Source organism: Salvelinus fontinalis, chromosome 4 (genome assembly GCF_029448725.1).
Source record: "Salvelinus fontinalis isolate EN_2023a chromosome 4, ASM2944872v1, whole genome shotgun sequence".
Taxonomy (NCBI): Eukaryota; Metazoa; Chordata; class Actinopteri; order Salmoniformes; family Salmonidae; genus Salvelinus; species Salvelinus fontinalis.
In genome coordinates, this window is record NC_074668.1 from 61,106,205 (window position 1) to 61,130,357 (window position 24,153).

Sequence of the window (24,153 nt, forward strand, 5' to 3'; positions counted from 1 at the left end):
TTAGTGTTCATAATGATTTATTAAAACGAAACTGAATACTGAATTACAAAACAAATAAACGAAGTGCATAAACCGATACAGTCCCGTGTGGTGCAACAAACAGACACGGAAACAAACACCCACAAAGCACACGTGAAACCCAGGCTGCCTAAGTATGATTCTCAATCAGGGACAATGATTGACAGCTGTCTCTGATTGAGAATCATACCCGGCCGAACACAAACATCCCAACATAAAAAATCAAACATAGACAAACCCACCCAACTCACGCCCTGACCAACTAAATAAATACAAGAAAAAGGAAAAACAGGTCAGGAACGTGACACACAAGCATGATTGAGAGATTCCCTGAAACTTCTGGGTGACAGTAGCCAAAGGGAATGAATTATGTGTCTAGCTGATGGTAATTGGAATGGCACATGATTTTAAAAGGGGTGTGTACACAGAATTAAATAAATCTATATGGGTTTGTATTTTTAATTGGTTGGAATTGAAGGCATGTACTGTATTCACTGTTGGATATGAAATCACCTTTATCATATTCATACTCTACTCTAGACTAATGCTATAGGACACCAACATATCATCGACCATGTATTCATCAACTGAGGGAGACAGTAAAGCATACATGAACAGGACAGACACCGGTTTAACAATATTAATAGTTTACCATTTTATATACAAGGATGCTTTAAGTCCATTCCTTATGCATTAAGATCCGATTTCAATTACCTGATTTGCCTAAGGTAGGAATCCCATCACATACATTCACCCCTTACATTTTAATCACATACAATTCAGCTTACGAAGGGTAACAGTTAGCATGTACAATGTGCAAAATTGTAATCTTACCAATTTGACACGTACAAAAACAGCTCACCTACAATACGTTTCAATCAAAAGGTTCTATTTCAGTCATTAAAGTTCCGCTGTCACGTATTAATGTCATCCCAGTGAACTAAGGTTAAGTTGTTGTCCTTCTCTATGGCACGTCGATGATGTAATGGGACTTCAGTACAACTTCTCATCGAGAAATGTGGAAATACTCAGCCAGCATATTACATTTTGGCAAACAACCCTTTAAAACCTAAATAAGACAGACAGTTTCACTATTTAGTATTCAGACACAGAAAGCACCTCTCACCAGTTTAATACCTACTGGTGATCCCTAATCATATTTCCGTACATATACACCAGTATCAAAAGTATGTTGTAGTATTATAGTATTACACAGTAATATTCAGCATATTGTGTATCAAGCCCCAGGGTTAAGTGTATTTCCCATGGCTGGTCTCTCCATCAGTTATATTTGGAGCTAGCTGTGATGATGGTGACACGCAGCTGTTTCTGTATGGAGTTTCCACACCACGTTCACATACGCTGTCTTCCCCTGTAGAAATGGAATAAACCAGGGCTCCCGAAACTCGGTCCTCAAGGGCTGCACGTTTTGGTTTTTGCCCTAGCACTACACAGCTGATTCAAATAATCAATTAATCATCAAGCTTTGATAATTGGAATCAGCTGTGTGGTACGAGCGCAAAAAAACTAAATGTGCGCCGAGTTTGGGAAACGCTGGAATAACCCATGGACCAGTTTTGGATGAAATCATATGGCGACATCACATACCCTAAAACACAAAACCACTCAACCTACAGTACGCCTTAAAAATACGACAGTCAGACCATAGAAAACCATGCACATGCACAGACACACACATGTTGAAGGGCTGACACACACACACACACACACAGGAGGTGTAGCAGCATAGACTTTAGGTGTCTTCAGCGGTGACGTCAAGCTTCCGCTGAGGGATGTAAACGGTTCTGGTGCCCGCCGGCGCCGTGTGTCCATGGCTGGTGGTTACCACGGTAGCCTGCGGGGTGTGGAAGAAACTGTGCTGGGGGAGGGCCGCCCCTTTGGGCGTGGTCATCTGAAGAGGAGAGAAAGACAACGACAGAGAACTTAGCAGATGCTTACAATCAACATCACACCTCGTTTATATAATCAGTGAAGTTATTTACCCAAGCACTGAACCAGCAGCACACCATTAGCAATTAGGGAAGAGGGGTTTGCCTTTGACTGTTTGTGTGTGTGATAAGATTATGCTGTGTGTGTGTGACCCAGTGTGTGTGTATGTGTAACAGTGTTTGTGTGGATGTATGTATGCAAGCATGCATCTCACCTGCTGTAGGCTGATTAGTGTGAGTGGTTGCCCACCTGGGCCGGTCATCTGGTGTTGGACTGGCACGGGGGACATGGGCTTAACGAACACCATGCCGCCCCTCTGATGCAGGCCCAGGTGGGGAGGCAGGGGGCTGGGCATGGAGCTGGGGTGCTCCGGGGTGTGGGCAGTGCCAGGGCTGCAAGCGGGCACAGAGCCAGGCCCAGGGATGAGGCCCAGGTTCTGCAGGGTAAAGTTGAGGATGGCAGGGCTGGGGAAGCGGTGTCCCAAGGCAGAGAAGGGCGAGGACGGGGGAGGCCTGTGGAGGGGGAGGCTGGTGGGGGTGAACTCCTGGATCGGGGGAGGTCTAGAGCCTGGGAAGGAGAGAGGGAAGATATTGTTAATTAGTCATAAGATACAGATTTCCAACTTTAAATTGAGTTTAAGTCATCTGATACCGAATGCTTGTACGCTTTACTCAAGGTCCCCAGAAAATAATAAACGAAAAGACATAGTTCAAATTTGCATTAGTGTGTGTACTGACTGTGAATAAATGTTAAAGGTGTGTATACCTGCGGTGGGTGTGTGGTAGATGTTGTAGGTGGGTGTGAAGGCTTTGCTGCTCTCTGTGTTGTGGTCTTTGTAGCTGAAGAGGGACTGCTGGGACATGGGGATCAGGTAGCCAGTGGGGATCAGAGTCTGGAACACAGAGACAGACCGAGAGAAAAGAGAGTCATTAAGACAGTGTTATGGATGCAACGATTCACCGATACGCATCGGTCCCAGATTTAAATGTTTAAGATACAAGTACGTTGGTCCTCAGACCAGAACCAAATGTAACATGCATTGGTCAGAAAATCGATTCAAACATTACGAGTCACTGGTTCACAAGTTCAATACATTTCTTTCGACATCCGAAAATACCTCTTATCTTTTGTATCGAACTGCATATAACTCTGTTGACAGTCATTGCTCTATAAGTCATTTTATCAGTAGCCTAGTCAAACTGTGCCCAGCTTCACATACGTGGCATATTCAAATACTAAAATGGCTTGCATGATTAAGATATCATGCAATTAAGATTGTGACAATCACAATCTTAATATCACTATAAATTATGATGATTTGCTAGGTTTTTGATATACAGTTGAAGAAGGAAGTTTACATACACTTTAGCCAAATACATTTAAACTCTGTTTTTCACAATTCCTGACATTTAATCAGAGTAAAAAATCCCCGTCTCAGGTCAATTAGGATCCCCACTTTATTTTAAGAATGTGAAATGTCAGAATAATAGTTGAGAGAATGATTTATTTCATCACATTCCCAGTGGGTCAGAAGTTTACATACACTCAATTAGTATTTAGTAGCATTGCCTTTAAATTGTTAAACTTGGGTCAAACGTGTCGGGTAGCCTTCCACAAGCTTCCCACAATAAGTTGGGTGAATTCTGGCCCATTCCTCCTGACAGAGCTGGTGTAACTAAGTCAGGTTTGTAGGCCTCCTTGCTCGCATATGCTTTTTCAGTTCTGCCCACAAATTTTCTATAGGATTGAGGTCAGGGCTTTGTGAGGGCCACTCCAATACCGTGACTTTGTTGTCCTTAAACCATTTTGCCACAGCTTTGGAAGAATGCTTGCTTGAGGTCATTGTCCATTTGGAAGACCCATTTGCGACCAAGCTTTAACTTCCTGACTGATGTCTTGAGATGTTGGTTCAATATATCCACATAATTTCCCTACCCGGGGTAAGGCCATCTATTTTATGAAGTTCACCAGTCCATCCTGCAGCAAAGCACCCCGACAACATGATGCTGCTACCCCTCTGCTTCACGGTTGGGAAGGTGTTCTTTGGCTTGCAAGCCTCCCTCTTTTTCCTCCAAACATAACAGTTCTATTTTTGTTTCATCAGACCAGAGGACATTTCTCCAAAAAGTACGATCTTTGTCCCCATGTGCAGTTGCAAACCATAGTCTGACATTTTATATGGCGGTTTTGGAGCATGACTTCTTCCTTGCTGAGCGGCCGATCAGGTTATATCGATATAGGACTAGTTTTACTGTGGATATAGATACTTTTGTACCTGTTTTCTCCAGCATCTTCACAAGGTCCTTCGCTGTTTTTCTGGGATTGATTTGCACTTTTTGCACCAAAGTACGTTCATCTCTAGGAGACAGAATGTGTCTCCTTCCTGAGCAGTATGACGGCTGCGTGGTCCCATGGTGCTTATACTTGCATACTATTGTTTGTGCAGATGAACATGGTACATTCAGGCGTTTGGAAATTGCTCCCAAGGATGAACCAGACTTGTGGAGGTCTACAATTTTTTTTCAGAGGTCTTGGCTGATTTCTTTTGATTTCCCCATGATGTCCAGCAAAGAGGCACTGAGTTTGAAGGTAGGCCTTGAAATACATCCACAGGTACACCTCCACCTCCAATTGACTCGAATGATTGGCCCATCAGAAGCTTCTAAAGCCATGACATCATTTTCTGGAATTTTCCATGCTGTTTAAAGGCAGTCAACTTAGTGTAACTTTTAACCCACTGGAATTGTGATACAGTGAATTATAAGTGAAATAATCTGTCTGTAAACAATTGTTGGAAAAATTACTTGTGTCATGCACAAAGTAGATGTCCTAACCGACTTACCAAAACTATAGTTTGTTAACAAGAAATTTGCAGAGTGGTTGAAAAACGAGTTTTAACGACCCCAACCTAAGTGTATGTAAACTAGAGGTCGACCGATTATGATTTTTCAACGCCGATAACGAGTATTGGGGAACCAAAAACAGCTGATACCGATTAAATCGGCCGATTTTTATATTTATATATATATATTTGTAATAATGACAATTACAACAATACTGAATGAACACTTTTATTTTAACTTAATATAATACATAAATAAAATCAATTTAGTCTCAAATAAATAATGAAACATGTTTAATTTGGTTTAAATAATGCAAAAACACAGCGTTTGAGAAGAAAGTAAAAGTGCAATATGTTCCATGTAAAAAAGTTAACGTTTAAATTCCTTGCTCAGAACATGAGAACATATGAAAGCTGGTGGTTCCTTTTAAAATGAGTCTTCAATATTCACAGTTAAGAAGTTTTAGGTTGTAGGTATTATAGGAATTATATTATACCATTTGCATTTCATATACCTTTGACTATTGGATGTTCTTATAAACACTATAGTATTGCCAGCCTAATCTCGGGAGTTGATAGGCTTGAAGTCATAAACAGCGCAATGCTTGAAGCACAGCGAAGAGCTGCTGGCAAACTTAGGAAAGTGCTATTTGAATATATGCTTACGAGCCTGCTGGTGCCTACCACCGCTCAGTCAGACTGCTCTATCAAATATCAAATCATAGACTTAATTATAATACAATAAACACACAGAAATACAAGCTTTAGGTCATTAATATGGTCAAATCCGGAAACTATAATTTCGAAAAACAAAACGTTTATTCTTTCAGTGAAATACGGAACTGTTCCGTATTTTATCGAACAGGCGGCAACCCTAAGTCTAAATATTGCTGTTACATTGCACAACTTTCAATGTTATGTCATAATTATGTAAAATTCGGGCAAATTAATTACGGTCTTTGTTAGGAAGAAATGGTCTTCACACAGTTCGCAACGAGCCAGGTCGGCCCAAACTGCTGCATATACTCTGACTCTGCTTGCACAGAATGCAAAAGTGACACAATTTATCTCGTAAAAGAAATTCATGTTAGCAGGCAATTTTAACTAAATATGCAGGTTTTAAAAAATGTACTTGTGTATTGATTTTAAGAAAGGCATTGATGTTTATGGTTAGGTACACATTGGTGCAACGACAGTGCTTTTTTTGTGAATGCGCTTGTTAAATCATCACCTGTTTGGCGAAGTAGGCTGTGATTCAATGATAAATTAACAAGCACCGCATTGATTATATGCAACGCAGGACAAGCTAGTTAAACTAGTAATATTATCAACCATGTGTAGTTAACTAGGGATTATGTTAAGATTGATTGTTTTTTATAAGATAAGTTAAATGCTAGCTAGCAACTTACCGTGGCTCATTGCTGCACTCGCGTAACAGGTGGTCAGACTGCCACGCAGTCTCCTCGTGGAGTGCAATGTAATCACCCATAATCGGCATCCAAAAATGCTGATTACCGATTGTTATGAAAACTTGAAATCGGCCCCAATTAAATCGTCCATGCCGATTTAAATCGATCCACCTCTAATGTAACCTTCCGACTTCAACTGTATGCGCTGTTGAAAATTGTGTTTTACCGGAATTAAAGTAAGCTACCAGAGACAACTCTCACCTGGCTATACCTGCTGAAGGGGGCTTACAATAGACTTCATTTTGATCGTTCAGGTTCAACATCAGCGATAGTTTTGGTAGTTTTGCTTTAAAACAATCAGTATGCCAAACATTAGGAACACCTTCCTAATAGAGTTGCACCTCCCCCATTTTCCCATCAGAACAGCCTCAATTCATCAGGGCATTGACTCTACAAGGTGTTGAAAGCATTCCACAGGGATGCTGGCCCATGTTGACTCCAATGCATCCCACAGTTGTGTCAAGTTGGCTGGATGTCCTTTGGGTGATACACACGGGAAACTGTTGAGCTTGAAAAACTCAGCAGCATTGCAGTTCTTGACACAAACAGGTGCGCCTAGCACCTAACTACCATAGCCCGTTCGAAGGCACTTAAATCTTTTGTCTTGCCCATTCACTCTCTGAGCGGCACACATACACAATCCATGTCTCAAGGCTTCAATATCCTTCTTTAACATGTCTTCTCATGTTCATCTACACTGAATGAAGTGGATTTAACAAGTGACATCAATAAGGGATCATAGCTTTCACCTGATCAGTCTATGTCATGAAAAGAGCAGGTGTCCTTAAAGTTTTGTATTTATTTAACCCTTACTTAACTAGGCAAGTCAGTTGAACAAATTCTTATTTACAATTTTTTATTTATTTAATTTACCGTTATTTTACCAGGTAAGTTGACTGAGAACACGTTCTCATTTGCAGCAACGACCTGGGGAATAGTTACAGGGGAGAGGAGGGGGATGAATGAGCCAATTGTAAACTGGGGATTATTAGGTGACCATGATGGTTTGAGGGACAGATTGGGAATTTAGCCAGGACACCGGGGTTAACACCCCTACTCTTACGATAAGTGCCATGGGATCTTTAATGACCAATGACGGCCTACCCCGGCCAAACCATAACCCGGACGACGCTGGGCCAATTGTGCGCCGGCCTATGGGACTCCCATAGGGTCTGTAGTGAACCAGGGTCTGTAGTGACGCCTCTAGCACTGAGATGTAGGCCTTAGACCGCTGCGCCACTCAGGAGCCCTTGTATACTCAGTGTTTATGGTATTTTCATATATATATATATATATACACACACACACACACACACACACACACAGGATAAGGTTGCTAATTTCATAACGAGGACAGCAATCCCTTTTGCGAGGTGCACTGCATGGCCAAAGCGAGAGAAGATCATTCCATAAAAATGTCCAAATGATCAAAACCATTCGATTTTGAGATGGGGGTGAAATATATTACAAAGTTGTGAAATATGTTCATTGACTATGTCATAGCTAATTTGTAAACAATAAATATTGATAAATTAGTTTAAAAAGTGAATTAGTGGGTGGTGGTAATTTCAGAACCAAAGTGGGGGGGAAAAAAAAAAAAAAATAAAAAAAAAAAAACAGGCTACGTTGCCCACTAATCTGATAGTGGTACTGGGGTGGTAGATGCCTAGTCTCGCTTATGGCTCAGCTCAGGTGCCTACATAGTACATACACCAGAGACAATCATCACACACACGCACACACACTCAGAAGTCAGCTCAGACAGATCCAGCTCAGAGAAGCCCAGCCCATGAGCTTCATCATCATCAGATTTTAATTTAGACTTCCACTGGCTGGGGCAGAGCTCCAGGTAATCTATATAAGGTGGTGTCAGAGGAGGGCCAGAAAAATTGCCAAAGACTACAGCCACCCAAGCTATAGACTTACCACTCTGCTACAGTCCGGCAAATGGTACCGGGGCATCGGCTCACGAACCAACAGGCCATAAGACTACTAAATAGTAATAAGACTGCTAAATTGTTTACATTTGTAAATGTAAATTGTTAATTAAATGGTCACCAGATCAATCGGCACAGACCCTATCTTGCACTGACTCTATGCACAATCACAAGACTATACATACACACTGGCCTATAGACACTTGATCTGGTACCGGTACTCTCTGTATTGCTCAATTTTTGTGTATTTTATTCCTTGTGTTACTATTTTTAAACTTTGCATTGTTGGGAAGGGCTCGTAAGCAAGCATTTCACGGTAAAGACTACACCCGTTGTATTCGGAGCAGGTGGCAAACTTTATTAAAAAAAAATATATATATATATAAAAAAATGAATGTGTTTATGCAACAAATGTTTGTGCATTGAATCGTATCGCATCGATTCGTTCTCTAATCGTTTCAAACTAAAACGTACCGTTCCTTTATCGTATTGCAGCTCATGTATCAAATATTCTTGAAAGGGAAAGATGCACATCCCTATACATCATCCAAAGATACTATACACACATAACATCTAAAGCCAAGTGTTTTCTGTTATTACCAATATCGGTATTTTAGCTATGCGTGTGTTGTGTGTTTACCTCTGTGTGTAGGTGTTGGGGGTTCAGTAGAACAGCTCTGACAGGCGTGAGCCCTGCCTCGCTGTCGGAGGTCGCGACCTTCTCCTCCTCCAGGAAGGTCTCCAGGTTCTGCTCCAGTGTCTGATTGGCTGCTACGGCCACTGAGCTCCCAGGGGTGTTGACGAACTCTGGGTCCAGGTGGAGGGCTCGGGGCGAGGGACGGCTGGAGACGAGACCCCCGCGACGCGCCTTTAGACGAGCCTGGAGGATCTCACACAGCTTAGGAGACGTGTCCTGGAGGAGAGCAGAGAAAGAGAGGTGGGTTAGCTTCGTATGACTGTTGCTATAACTATTTATCAGGCTTCTTTATTTGTATGTCATTGCCAAAGTTCTCTACTAGTGACAAGTCACCTCACATTCTGGTCAAAGTAGGTACAACTGAGCTGCGTAGAGGCAGCTAGTAGTAAAGAACAGGTCTTACCCTGGTGCTGGAGTCAATCCTCTTGGCCTTGGAGGGGCTTTCCTCTGAGGTTCTCTCTGAACACACACGTTTTAGTGCCGAGGGGCTGCTGGTTGGCAGCTTGTTCGTAGCAGACGAGTGGCCTTGCACTGTGACATCACTCGGGCTCCGCCCCGTCTTATCCTCGAAGGTCATGGAGCGCACAGCGAGGCTGGTTGGCTGAGGCCTGGTTAGGGGGTGTGGCCTGAAGGAGGAGGGGTGCATGTAGATGGCGTAGGGACCGCCTCCCTGGTGTTGGGGCAGCAGCATAGGGATGAGGGGTGAACACTGGGCAGGGTGGAAGGACATTTCCCCAGTAGGCTGGGGGGTGAACTGTGCCCGTGGGGTGAGGTGGACAGTGCTGGCACGGGCTTCTGTGGGTGTTAATACTGGGGGCTGGGGAGTTCCTGGCTTTTTAGCAGCTTTCTGTTGATGAGCTGGCAGTGACTCAGTCACAGTAACTGCAGGCGTAGGTGTCCTGTCAACAACCCTAGAACGAGACAAGACTCATTGTAACATCTGACAGTCTGAGTTGAGGTTAACGAGGAAACGTAGAACATTTCTGGTTAATTTAGAAGAATAAAGGATACGATAGTGCAATGAGAATCAGGCAGCACTTACTTGTTTGATTGCTGGTCAAGCTGGATCTTACAGATGGCCGCTAGTTGGGCCATTTTGGTGGGAAAGAACTCCCTGCTCGAGGAATCATCTGAAAAGAAAAACAGAAGCTAATTTAGACACCCAACTCTCAGTGAAAACATCTGAATACTCCATCTCCCAGATTCTATCTAAATATCTCCCAGGACTTACTCTTGACAGGGCTGGTGGGGGCTGAGTTGATCTTGCGCCGGTCTTCCTGGATGCTCTTGGCCAGTTTGATGAGGGAGGGGTGGCGGGTGAAGCTGCGTTTGCTCCCCGGAGAGGAAAATAGATTTTTGGCACAGTTGTCTACGGAGGTACGAGACTCAAGTTTCCTCTTGGCAGTCGCTGTAGTGGCAGTGGTATCTATGTGTGAATCGAAACACAAGTTTTCGTCTGGTGAATGGGAGAGGCAGGTTGGACACCATTACAGGTTAAATGGTAACATAGTGTCTGACTTACAAAGTTCATATAAACCACTAACTTGAATAGCAAAAGTTCAGCACAGCTTCTATGGCACAGGGTACTTCTATATCATGTAGAAATTGAGGACATGTGATGCCTATAAAGGCCTTGTGATAGTGTTATTATGTATGGTAACCCCTTCAAGTGAAGTATTATTGGGAAGACAGTGTGTTCTGATGAGTGCCTACCCTTCACATTGGGGAAGTCCTCAGTGCCGGTCCATTCAAAGGCTGGCTTCCTTCCTTTCTCCTCTGTCACATGGACCTTCTCTATCAGCTTCAGGCTCCGCAGCACGTTGGCTATATCATACAGCCTGCGGACCTTAGCTGCAAACACACAGACACAGATTCAAACATTACTCATCATCACTAGATGAAGACCGTAAGGTGTTAACACACTTGAGGGAGCATCTCAGTGTGCAGAATCTTACTTATTGTGTCAACTACACACTCAACTTGTATGATAAAGCTTGTGTATCCTAGCTAAAAATGTGCTGAGAGAACAGATTTGCTAGTTAGTAATTCTGTTATATACATACTTCCACAGGCTGTGCCAGAGGCATAAAGGACTGTTTTGCCCTTATAGGCTCAACACTCACTCTTGAACTTGCTCTTGTCCTGATCAGCCACCTGGTCCTCTCCAATGAGGATCCTGGCAGCCACATCCAAACTGACCACCCGAGGTGTGGACACCAGGAACAACATGACAAACTTCTGGCTCATCACCCTCAGAGACTTGTCCTTCCTGCTGTTCACGGAGGCTGGAGAGCACACAGGGGAATAATAGCACAGTTATTACATAGCCAAGACCATGGTCACTCAGTTCAGCCCACTAAAACAAGATATATCTACAGGGAAAACATTTTTCGACAAAATCCTTGCCGTACAGGGTCAATCAATTGCATGCTACATATTACGAACAATTGTATTAATATCTCTTAATCAAATGAGGTTAATCCTGGCCTCTCACCTGCTTTAAACTCCACCCCAGGAAGCTCCACGAAGAACATCTCCTTCTGGCCCTGTTCTCCTCCCTCCACCCCCTCGTTCTCTTTCTCCTCACCGCCCGAGTCAAACTCCTTTTCCAGGCTGCGCTGGCGGATCTGCTGCATCTGTTGCCCGTAGCGATGCTCCTCGCCCACCTGCCGCAACTTGGCCAGGGTCTGTGGTAGGTTAGCGCGCCCGTGCCACGTGTAGCGATTCTTGGCCAGCCGGCTGACCATGTGCAAGCTCTCCAGCACATTCATGATGTCATAGATGCGCCTGCGCTCCACATCTGTTCGAACAGAGAAGAGAGAACGTGAGTTAAATGAACAGGAGTAAAGTGGTCTTGTGTGTATACTGTCTGTCTATAGTTTGTAACTGCTTATTTACAGCATCAGCATATAGGCCTAAACTTAGGGAATACATGCTGTATTTATTGCATTCTTCAAAAAACTAAATGTGAAACTATAAGGGTAACATAGCTTTATTCTGAGAAAAAATGAAATGGGAATAAAGACAGTGGAGAGACAGAAGTAAAACAGGACGTACTAAGCTCTGTGGCAACATCATCCAGACTGATGTCGTTGTTGAGGGCAAGGTTGGGATAATCAGGGTAGCGGGCCAGGAACTTGTGACAGAGCAAACCCAGACTCTTCTCTTTTCTGCTGATCTGTTTCTCCCCTTCCTCTCCAAGCTCAGGGTCCTATGGGTGAATAGGAAAAAGATCAAACCGGCAATCAATACATTTCTAAGGTCTTAGCTGCAGACTCATTTGTGTGTGTGTGTGTGTGTGTGTATTATTTTACCATGGCATCCCCTCCCTCAGAGTCCATACACAGCTCTTTCGCTCTGTTCCTGATCTCAGGGCTGGCAGCGCTCATCAGCATTTTCAAATTGGAGGTTGGGGTCCAAGGCTCACCAGTGCCAGTCTCCCTTCCTTTAGTTGGGGTCGTAAGGGGTCCCATGTTGGATTGAATCTCTGTTAGCACAGTGCCTTGGGTAGATGCTTTCCTTGGTGTTTTTGTCAGTGCTTGTGGCTCTGCAAAGACATTCCCCTGTTGGACAAAGTAGATAGCAAAGATTATTTAAGGATCACTGGATGTCACGGTTAGAGTTAGTTATGTAACAGTCAGTCAAATGCCCTTGAACATACCTATACAGCATATTAACTACTATATAAACAAAAAGATAGTAACCTGGATTTAAAAATCAACAGAAACATGTACGTAGTAGCTAGCTATTACTAACCTTGTGATTAGAGGTGGTGGTTTGATTTGTATGTCTCAGATAATGGGACTCCGGTGAAGTGCTCGACATTTTCCAACTAAATTTCAATTTAAAACAAAGAATGTAAGACTGATATTTGCTAATAAAAAAGCAGTGTCTAGCTAGTTAGTTAGATCAATAACAGTTAAAGTTAGCAAGCAGATCAACTTATTTGATTCACTTAATCCAAGTTCCAAGTTTCGTTATAGGCTTAGTTACCGTTTCTTAACTGCATTATATTTATTCGGTGTTAACATACTAACGATATAGCTAGCAGCTACGCTTCTAATTCAATCACATTTACCAAATAATACCGTGCCTGTCGGTTGATTTACCTAGATTAATATTAAAAATCGAATATAATCAAAATATCACAGTTAATGCTTGGCGGTAACTGACGTGCACGCCATCGAATGATCAAGCAAAACGGCTTCAACGACACGCCTATTTTGCGGCAAGTAACCAGTAAGAATGAAGCGGGCGATGACCTCAATCGAATTCGGACCGTCCCGCGCAGGTAAATATTTTTTTTAAATCTTGGCGCGGAATGTGCAGACACATTCCAATGACACACCCGGAACATTGAAAGGTGACACACACTGATCATTTGTGCTACTTTACATAGCTTATAGTGCACGAAAGCAAGTCAGCATGAATAAATTGCCGTAACAAAATGTTGTTACACGTTAATAACGGCTGGCAGAACAAATTGTATCGCTTTCCAACTAGTTTGTTAGCCAGCTAATGAGCTATTGCGAGCGCGGGTTAATGCCACCATTGCACCCTTTTCTAAAAAGCTGTCTCGCTAGCTATAACTACGTCTTCCAAAAACAACTACATTTTTGCTATAAGCTATAAGTCACAAATACGCGCATTAATATTTCATTAGAGGTGTATTAAATATGTTAGAAACTACAAATGCACATTTATTTACATGAGATCCCATTCAATTTGGATAGCAATAGCTAGCTGACCAGCTAGTTACGTACAGTAAGGCGCGGGTTAACTAAACTCCAACAAATGGTGTAAAGTACAGTTGCTAGCTAGCTAAAGATGGTGAATAAGATCTGACAATCACAGTCCCATAAAGAGAAATGAAGAACACAAATATATGTAGTTACTTACCCTATAGCACAGGTTACATTTGTGCCCCTCTCAAATTCTTGTTTGCATCCCCTTGAAAAAGTCAAGCAGCTAAAGGTATTGGTGATAAACGTGTGCTTTGCTATTGGCTGACAAAACAATCCTCATATCTTGAAAAAATGTGAGATGTTGTCAATGTCCCCATGCAATTTCGGAACCAGACGATCGGCTAATTCACACTAAAGGTATAAAAGGAGAGCCAAAACGACTTTTGCCCTGTAGTCCTACCCAAGTGAGTAAAATACGTTGATTTGAGGACCATTTCATTTGTCCCGCCTAGTTTCACGCGTACAGAACGCCCAGAACTTCCTCCACCGGATCGAGCCAACCATCACAATGTGAAACTACTCACACAACGCCTAATCCCACAAGTTTACATTAAACGCTGCGCGGATATCTTGCCAGAAACGTGGCATAAAGCCAATTCAATTTTGGCAACCATTAAATTGGGCTACGTCTATTTCAACATCTTTCCATAGTTTATTTTTCCTCTGATTTTGGCGAAGAAGAAAACACGAATAGACAGCAAAGGTGGCTGGTGGGAGGAGCTATAGCAGGACGGGCTCATTGTAATGGCTGGAATGGCGTTTTAAAACGGAGTCAAACACCTCAGACATAAAGAAACCACATGTTTGACTCCGTTCCAAAGCTCAATTCCAGCCATTACAATGAGCCCACCAATCTCTGATATAAAGTACCCACAATAGACTTATACACTGCTCAAAAAAAGGGAACACTTAAACAACACAATGTAACTCCAAGTCAATCACACTTCTGTGAAATCAAACTGTCCACGTAGGAAGAAACACTGATTGACAATAAATTTAACATGCTGTTGTGCAAATGGAATAGACAAAAGGTGGACATTATAGGCAATTAGCAAGACACCCCCAACAAGTGACGTAACTGATTGAAATGCTACTAGCGCGTACCCGCTAACTAGCTAGCCATTTCACATCCGTTACACTCACCCCCCTTTCAACCTCCTCCTTTTCCGCAGCAACCAGTGATCCAGGTCAACAGCATCAATGTAACAGTTGTAACTTTAAACCGTCCCCTCGCCCCAACACGGGCGCAAACCAGGGACCTTCTGCACACATCAACAACGGTCGCCCACGAAGCATCGTTACCCATCGCTCCACAAAGGCCACGGCCCTTGCAGAGCAAGGGGCAACCCTACTTAAGTCTCAGAGCAAGTGACGTAACTGATTGAAATGCTACTAGCGCGTACCCGCTAACTAGCTAGCCATTTCACATCCGTTACACACAGTCACAGCTATCGGGCACCTGCGCGAGCACATGGACACTCACTCAACCACTGTCACAAGTACTCACAAGTTACAACAGATACCCCAGTCAGTGTGGGTTGTAGACTACGTCTCATGCTACCACTAGAGTGAAAGCACCGCCAGCATTCAAAAGTGACCAAAACATCAGCCAGGAAGCAAGGAACTGAGAAGTGGTCTGTGGTCACCACCTGCAGAATCACCTCTTTATTGGGGGTGTCTTGCTAATTGCCTATAATTTCCACCTTTTGTCTATTCCATTTGCACAACAGCGTGTTAAATTTATTGTCAATCAGTGTTGCTTCCTAAGTGGACAGTTTGATTTCACAGAAGTGTGATTAACTTGAAGTTACATTGTGTTGTTTAAGTGTTCCCTTTATTTTTTTGAGCAGTGTATAACATTATCATAGTTTCTAATACCATATCGGTGTAGCCATTCTGTAAAATGTTACCATATCATGCATACATGCAGACTAGCAGATGATAACATGCCGTTTCAATTTGTTGGAGATAAAAATGAACGAAATAGAAGTAAAAAGTGTATCATACCTATATCTCCATAAAATACTAAAACGTTATGGCACCAATGTCATTTTTTAACGATTAATTGGGATTGGTGTTTTATTTTGTGCGTTGACTCAGAGGGAGATTGGGAGATACAATTTGTGATACAATTTGCACAGATTTGCTCTAGGCATGAGACATTCGATACAATGTCGCTAGATGTCACCAAAATCATTCTATCTGTAAGTATCCATGGAAACGGATGGGGCAGGGGAGCTGGTGGAGAAAACGCTGGGCGCATTGGGCGCGCGGTCCAGTGACGCGACGTGATATTATCGATTGAGGAGAGAGTGGGACTTTGCTGAGCAAAGCGAAGCATGCACTGGCTGTTCAAGAAGGAAAGGGAAAGAAGGGAAGGTAGCGAGTGACGTGCTGTAGGGAGCAGTTCGTCTTTGAAGGGAAACATTAAATTCGCTGCTGATGTGTTGGGTGAGTAGATACTCCTAACATTTTACTTAAATTCCATCTATTTTTATGATTTGTAGTTAGGTTACTTCTATTTCAACAGCTTTCCATAGTTTATTTTCCACCTTTAATTTTGGTGAGCGACCCCATATCAGAGTAAAGGAAATGCAGCACCTGCCTTAGCAGGATTTCTGCAGGGTGATATACCATCATCCATATGCTTCTTGTATGTTTTGTGTTTATTATTTGGAAATGTTTGTGCAGAAATTGTCGAGGACTTGCTTTGCATAACTGATTTAGCTACAATCGTTAGTTTAATACACTATATAACTATTGCATTCTGCTCATGCTACGCACTATGCACATGCTCAATACAACTCATTTTTGGTTTATATGAAGCTCGAGCCCGAGAACCTGCCATTTCATACTGAAAAACTGAAAACTCATGCATTATGTTTTGTCATTTTTCTATAACATTCTAAGGTAGCCAGCCTAGACCTCAGTTAGTAGCCTACCAGCCTTATTTGATTTATTGTCAGCAATTTATGCAGTTACATCAATGTAACTTACACCATCTGATTAATTTACAACATCTGATCAGCTCTTTTCATATTTTGGTTCAAATAGTCATTTTCACCTCTATGAGTGCACACATAATACCATATGTGCGACAAAAAGAGCACATTTAGTTGCCCCTGTAGTATAAGTATAGTATTCATATCATTGACACTTTATTGTCTGACATTATTGTGTATTCTTCAAGATAAATTCCAACGTTCATCAATCATTTAGTGCATGTAGCCTATACATTTGCAAGTAACATAATGGGCAATTTTGATGGGGTGGTGGCCACAAAAACAGCTGAACTAATCACAAGTGTCCACAGTGGCTCACCGGTCTGTGTACCGACATCCATACCCACACATACAGAGAGAAAACAATGTGAAGTTTTATAGTTCATTTCCTGCAATTCTACACATTAAGCCATGGGGCGTAGAGAAAATGTTGCACGTTTAAAGCAAGTTTTCTGCTATTCTACACATTTTGCCATGGGACTGAGAGAAAATATTGCAATTTTATAACTATTTTCATGCAATTCTACTCATTTTGCCAATTCAATCATGATTACTACACATTCACATAGCTGGCTAGACTAATTTACCAATCTACATTTTTTTTGCTGACATGCTAATTGAATGAAGGTCAGTGATGGACGTAAAAAGAACCACATTTCAAAATGGCACATTGTGTATTCTACTATTCTGAGACCCTGACCGAGTTCCTAAATAAAAGGGGGCCATCCCATCCCTGCTGTAGAATATTGTTCCATGCTGTTGTCTAATTGGCAGCCTGGTTAAACTTTTTTTTTGACCCATCCAGTTGTGCAAAGGGTTATAGTTTGGTGACTGTATCACAGGTTAATCCAGCAGACTTTACAGGGCTCTTGAGATGCCCTGGCCCCCAAAATTCACCCCCTCTTGACACCGTAACCTCTGCAAGTGTCTTTAATTTAACTCTGTTTTCTTTTTCTAAAACACACACACGCACCTGCTCACAATCAGCATACCAGACTCTTCAGGGGCCTGTGAATTTGAAACAGCATCAGTGGTATTCCATTTTTCTCCTATTCTCTTTTTTTTAGTTTTTACAAACTGGGGGGTTCGAAACTGGAATCCCTCCAGTGATTTTACAATGGAGGAATGTTGGCCCTGTGGGAATAGGGAGCCATGATCATAACCAGGGAGGAGATTAGAGGTTTTCGCTCTGGGTGAAGGCTTGAGGAGAGAGGGCCACCATGGTTCTGGGGCTCCGGATCTCAGGGCCCCTGCCTATCCCCTGATGTTAAGTCTAGGTCAGCCTCAGTGGGCTAAAAACTGCAGCCAAGAGCCATGGAGTGACGACATAACTGACTGAGCTAGCTCCACCCAGGACATACCCCCATGAGATAGCTTGTTGGGTGTTTTTTTTTCTCACACAAAGTTGTTGGACCAATAGCGATTTTGGATGAAAGAGTGGGGGTTTTGAAGGACTTTGGAATAAGCAAGTATTTTTGTTTCTTGGAGAGGATATTTTATTGGATATTTTTGAACAAAGAAGGGACAGTTGGATGTTGTAGAAGGAAGAGAAAATGGAATCAGGAGCAGAAGCATCCCCACAGCAGCACCAGAGGAGGAAACCTGTGATGCACGGCCTGGAAGACCAGAAAAGGGTGAGTGACCAAACCTCTCTTTTCTCCCAATCTCCCTTTCAGAGCTCTGCTAAATGTCTGTACCTTTGACTTGAGCTCAGAGGAAGTCATATGAGAAAATCTCAAAAAAATAAATCAAAACATTTCAGTAGGTGCATTGTTGGGTAGAACCCATGAAGAAATTGTGATTTGGAGTCTGAACAGGCACATGTTAAGGCACACTTCTGAAAGTGTTGGTGTTGGCAGCCCTGAATGTTGCTTGTATCCTGATCCTGCAAAGGAAAAATGATACATCATCCAATGATAGTGATGTGGGAGAAAATAATTAGAGTTACGTGTCGGGATATTATGTTTGACGATATATAGTATCGTATCGTTTTGAAAAAATTGCAATATAATGTTTTTGCTAGTTGGCTGTACCTGCACCAAAACTCCAGTATTTTTCCTTCATCATTTTTTCTCCATCTTCTTTTTAAATAGGGAGACAATTTGTTTTCAGCACTTTTATTTCCATGACTGATCAAAACTCGTTATCTCATGGCTCTCTCATCTCTGCAGCAGACATATGGTGAGCAATATGTTTGGACCATGGAATCGCAATAAAATCACAGTATTGAATCGCAATACTACAGTGCCTTCAGAAACTATTCACACCCCTTGACTTTTTCCACCTTTTTTGTGTTAATTTAAAATGGATTAAATGTAGATTTATTTTGTCAATGGCCTACACACAATACCCCATAATGTCAAAGTGGAATTGTGTTTTTAGAATTTTTTCCAAATTAATTAAAAATGAAAAGCTGAAATGTCTTGAGTCAATAAGTATTCAACCCCATTGTTATGGCAAACCTAAATAAGTTCAAGAGTAAAAATGTGCTTAAGTCACATAATAAGTTGCAATAATAGTGTTTAACATGATTTTTTATGACATCTCTGTACCCCACACATACACTTATCTGTAAGGTCCCGCAGTCGAGCAGTGAATTTCAAACAATGATTCAACCACAAAGACCAGGGAGGTTTTCCAATGCCTTGCAAAGAAGGGCATCTATTGGTAGATGGGTAAAAAAGAAAAGAAGCAAACATGGAATATCCCTTTGAGCATGGTTAATGGTTAAGCATATTAATTACACTTTGGATGGTGTATGAATAAATCCAGTCACTACAAAGCTACAGGTGTCCGTCCTTATTAACCCAGTTGCCAGAGAGAAAGGAAACTGCTCTATGATTTGACCATGAGGCCAATGGTGACTTTAAAACAGTTACCAAGTTGAATGGCTACAATAGGAGAAACCTGAGGATGGATCAACAACATTGTAGTTACTCCACAATACTAACCTAATTGACTGAGTGAAAAGAACGAAGCCTGTACAGAATAAAAAATATTCCATATCATAATCCTGTTTGCAAAAAGGCACTAGAGTAGTACTGCAAAAACTTTGACAAAGCAATTAACTTTTTGTCCTGAATACAAAGTGTTATTTTTGAGGCAAATCCAATACCACTCTCTATATTTTTAAGCATAGTGGTGGCTGCATCATGTTATGGGTATGCTAGTCATCGTTAAAGGCTGGAAAGTTTTTCAGGATAAAAAGGAACGGAATGGACCTAAGCACAGGCAAAATCTTAGAGGAAAACCTGGTTCAGACACTGGGAGATGAATTGACCTTTCAGCAGTACAATAACTTAAAACACAAGGCCAAATATACACTGGAGTTGCTTACCAAGAAGACAGGGAATATTCCTGAGTGGCCGAGTTACAGTTTTGACTTAAATCTGCTTGAAACTCTATGGCAAGGCCTGAAAATGGTTGTCTAGCAATGATCAACAACTAATCTGACAGAGGTTGAAGAATTTTGAAAATAAAAATGGGCAAATGTTGCACAATCCAGGTGTGGAAAGCTCTTAGAGACTTACCCAGAAAGACTCACAGCTGTAATTGCTGCCAACGGTGATTCTAACATGTATTGAATACTTATCTAATCACATGTATTTGCTTTTTTATTTGATTCATTCTTTACAAATGTTGGAATTTTTCTTCCACTCTGAGTATTTTTACAAATCAATTTTAATCCCACTTTGTAACACAACAAAAAGTGGAAAAAGTCAAGGGGTGTGAATACTCTCTGAAGGCACTGTAAGTATCGTGATAATATCGTATTGTGAAGTCCCTGGCAATTCCCAGCCCTATCCAATGACATATCAATCTGAGATTTATCTTATGTGACCATACTTAGACAATGTTAGAGTCTTACAGAGCCTTTCCGTGGGGGCACACCCACCCCTAAGTGCTGTGATTTATGATTGGCTGTCGCAGAGGATGTCCCATACCATCTGGCCCAATGGTGGCATCAGCTGTAACTGGGGCTTAATTGACTTGTGTATTGATGCATGTATGTCTTTTATGGCTGCTTAGAAATGCATGTGGGCACCACCAGCATCAGAAAAAAATTGACGTTAGACATTAGTGGCTGTATAACTGCCAGTGAGTGAATGCATTTGAATGCCTATGGTGCATCATTGACTTTCTCACCAAGCCAGAGGGGTCTCCCATCTGAATAAGTGCTATTTGAAAAACCAACAAGAGCAAGGAAAGGGCCCCCCATGTTTAATAAGAGGAACTTGAATTGTGATAGCTACAATGATATTAGTATGCATGGGTGCGTGCGTGTGCTTTGTGTCCATTTTGAGGTAGAAGGGGAGAGGGAGGGAAGCATATCCTCCATCTGTTTTGTCCTCTGACAGAGGGTGATGGTGATGGGGGGTAGAACTCACTGGGGTATGGAGCCGGTAGCAATCTTCATCTACCATGTAGTTGAGAGTGGGACGGGACAAATGGGTCCAACACCCCTCATGTCACGTACGGTATGGAATACTCCTAGTAAGACCCATTATTTTTCTCAGTAATACACCTATTGCTACAGCCCCTGTCTGTCTCTCACCACCAGCTCCTGTGATGTAGTGATGTATGCCTGCACCAACGCCTTCTAATGACTCCTGGAAGGGTGGATGGGAGGCCCCAATCACTGATCATGTGTGGGCAAAATACATCTCTGTGTTGACTCAGTTTACTTTTCATCTGGATTGGATTGAATTCATATGTAGCAGTTACGTCACATAATTAAAAAATCTTTTTAAAATGGTGAATGCTACATTTCTCTCAGACTGGCTTGAATACGTGAACAGAATCTCCCAATGATGAAACATACAAAACCGTCATTTATCAAAACAAACCAAAGTGGAGGGGTATGAGGGATGTAAAATTGTACAATTTTGGATTCAGATGGTGAGAGCTCCGTCATCCTGAAATAAGGGATCCCTTGTGAGTCAAACAGTCTCTAAATGTCTTCGTCATATTCTTTGCACTTACGAGCTATTGTTACTTCCCCCTGGCTGTTATATTTGAACAAAGTTGAAGCTCTGAAACGGTGTGGACCACAATCCAAAGGGTTACCATCTTCATGTTAAGTTTCTCATTGTCCCTCTGTAATATTTTCTAACATTTTGTATAATTTCTCTTTGTAAATGGTATATTTTCTATATTTTCTTTGTAAATGGTATATTTTCTCTCCTTTCTTTGATAGGAGATTTAGTGAATCCATTGAATTCCATTGAATTCCATCCCTCCACCCTCAGACACTCTGGCATGCTGATCTAATGGTCTCGAGGCTTCGAGACCCTCTTCAGTGTTTGTCCTTCTCTGTTTTCAACAGGAAGTCATTTGGGGGAAGCCTTTTTCCTTTCTCATTTGGTTAAGGCTGGTTTCCTAAATGTGTGGTACATACTCTGAGCAGCTGTGGAGACGGGAGAGGATGGCTGCCCGTGGAAGGGTACTACATGCAAGAGTTCCATCACAGGCAAATTGGGTTCTTTGCCAAAAATAGGGATGCAAGAGATCATGAAGCTCTCATATTTGAGGAATAGCAGCATTATCTCTTCAGCAGTCTGAGGACTGGCTAGGTTCAAATGAATGCATATTCTTGTGTTTTCTTCTTTATTCTCTTTCTCTCTGTCTACAAAATTATCGATTTGATCAAGTGTGTTAAATTCATCACCTCTGATTTTCTAGAGCATGAATATTAATTGACGGGACAGAAATCCCAGCTGCTGTTTTCCAATTATCCAGACTGCTGCATCTCTCAGATTCTAAGTGACAGAGTGAGCACCACATAAGAAAACAAAAACAGCGCTGATGGACTGTGGATTAGTACAAGTTACTAATTTGGTCTATTTTAGCAAACGAGGCCTAGATTTCTGTGTTGTTGCTATGGCAATCCAATCAATAAAATGTTTTTATAAAGCCCTTTTTACATCAGCCGATGTCACAAAGGGATATACAGAGACCCAGCACAAAACCCCAAACAGCAAGCAATACAGATGTAGAAGCACGGTGGCTCGGATAAACTCCCTTGAAAGGCTGGAATCTAGGAAGAAACCTAGAGAGGAACCAGGCTCTGAAGGGTGGCCAGTCCTCTTCTGGCTGTGACGGGTGGAGATTATAACAGTACAAGGCCAAAATGTTCAAACGTTCAAAATCAAATGTATTTATATAGCCCTTCTCACATCAGCTGATATCTCAAAGTGCTGTACAGAAACCCAGCCTAAAACCCCAAACAGCAAGCAATGCTGGTGTAGAAGCACGGTGGCTTGGAAAAACTCCCTAGAAAGGCCAAAACTTTTTTGGGGGGATGTTCAAACGTTCATAGATGACCAGCAAGTTCAAATAATAATAATCACAGTGGTTGTAGAGGGTGCAACAGGTCAGCACCTCAGGAGTAAATGTCAGTTGACTTTTCATAGCCGAGAATTCAGAGTTAGATACAGCAGGTGCAGTAGAGAGCGAGAGACGAAAACAGCAGGTCCGGTGAACAGATCAGGGTTCCATAGCCACAGGCAGAACAGTTGAAACTGGAGCAGCAGCATGACCAGGTGGACTGGGGACAGCAAGGAGTCATCAGGCCAGGTAATCCTGAGGCATGGTCCCAGGGCTCAGGTCCTCGGGGAGGGAGAGAGAGAGAATTAGAGTGAGCAAACTTAAAACCTCTTAAGGATCTGACCCTTTTTAAATTTTTGCCTAAAATGACATTCCCAAATCTAACTGCCTGTAGCTCAGGACCTGAAGCAAGGATATGCATATTCTTGATACCATTTGAAAGGAAACACTTTTTGAAGTTTGTGGAAATGTGAAATTAATGTATGAGAATATAACGCATCAGATCTGGTAAACGATAATACAAACAAAAAAAACATGCGTTTTCCATTTTTCTTTTGTTCCATCATCTTTGAAATGCAAGAGAAAGGCCATAGTTTAATATTGCAGTTTAGGCACAATTTAGAGTGTGTGTGTGCAGAGTTTCAGATTGGTCCAGTGAAGCATTGCAATACTGGACAATATTTTGTATCAAGTCTGCCCAAATCTGCTGAATTCGTCAATTGATACATTTTCAAGTACATAACTATAGAGAACATACAAAAATGATATGGTAATACAACATTTAAGTTTACACACTCCCAGGAATGTCATACATGATGGATTATTAGCTTATACACCAACTTTCACACATCTAGATGGCCAGGTCCTACATTTGAATATAAAATTAATTTTCTCAAACTAAACTATGCTACATTTTATCTCTGGGACACTCAGGATGACAAATCAGAGCAAGATTACTGAATGTAAGCACATTATTTACCTTGAGGTGAATGTATCAAACCATTTTCCGTGATAAAAGTTTTTTGTTGTTGTCATGCCCTGACCTTAGAGAGCCTTTTTATTCTCTATTTTGGTTAGGTCAGTGTGTGACTAGGGTGGGTACTCTAGTTTTTGTGTTTCTATGTTGACCTGGTATGGTTCCCAATCAGAGGCAGCTGTCTATCGTT

At 41.9% G+C, this 24,153-nt stretch overlaps 1 protein-coding gene across 2 annotated transcripts; it reads right to left on the reverse strand.

Annotated features, from left to right (window-relative positions):
• LOC129854129 (transcription factor E2F8-like) lies at positions 1-14,362 on the reverse strand. Of its 2 annotated transcripts, XM_055920876.1 has the most exons (14): positions 13,813-14,362; positions 12,670-12,745; positions 12,228-12,476; positions 11,971-12,124; positions 11,408-11,713; positions 11,037-11,198; positions 10,627-10,764; positions 10,145-10,339; positions 9,956-10,043; positions 9,317-9,824; positions 8,857-9,129; positions 2,734-2,860; positions 2,183-2,535; positions 1-1,930 (listed from the first exon to the last, which is right to left on the reverse strand). In XM_055920876.1, exons 2-14 carry the CDS (start codon positions 12,736-12,738, stop codon positions 1,772-1,774), a joined length of 2,781 nt encoding a protein of 926 aa, XP_055776851.1. In that variant the 5' UTR covers positions 12,739-12,745; positions 13,813-14,362; the 3' UTR covers positions 1-1,771. The 2 variants fall into 2 exon arrangements, with proteins under 2 accessions (XP_055776851.1, XP_055776852.1); XM_055920877.1 differs by lacking the exon at positions 12,670-12,745.
• Between the last annotated feature and the right edge of the window lie 9,791 nt (positions 14,363-24,153).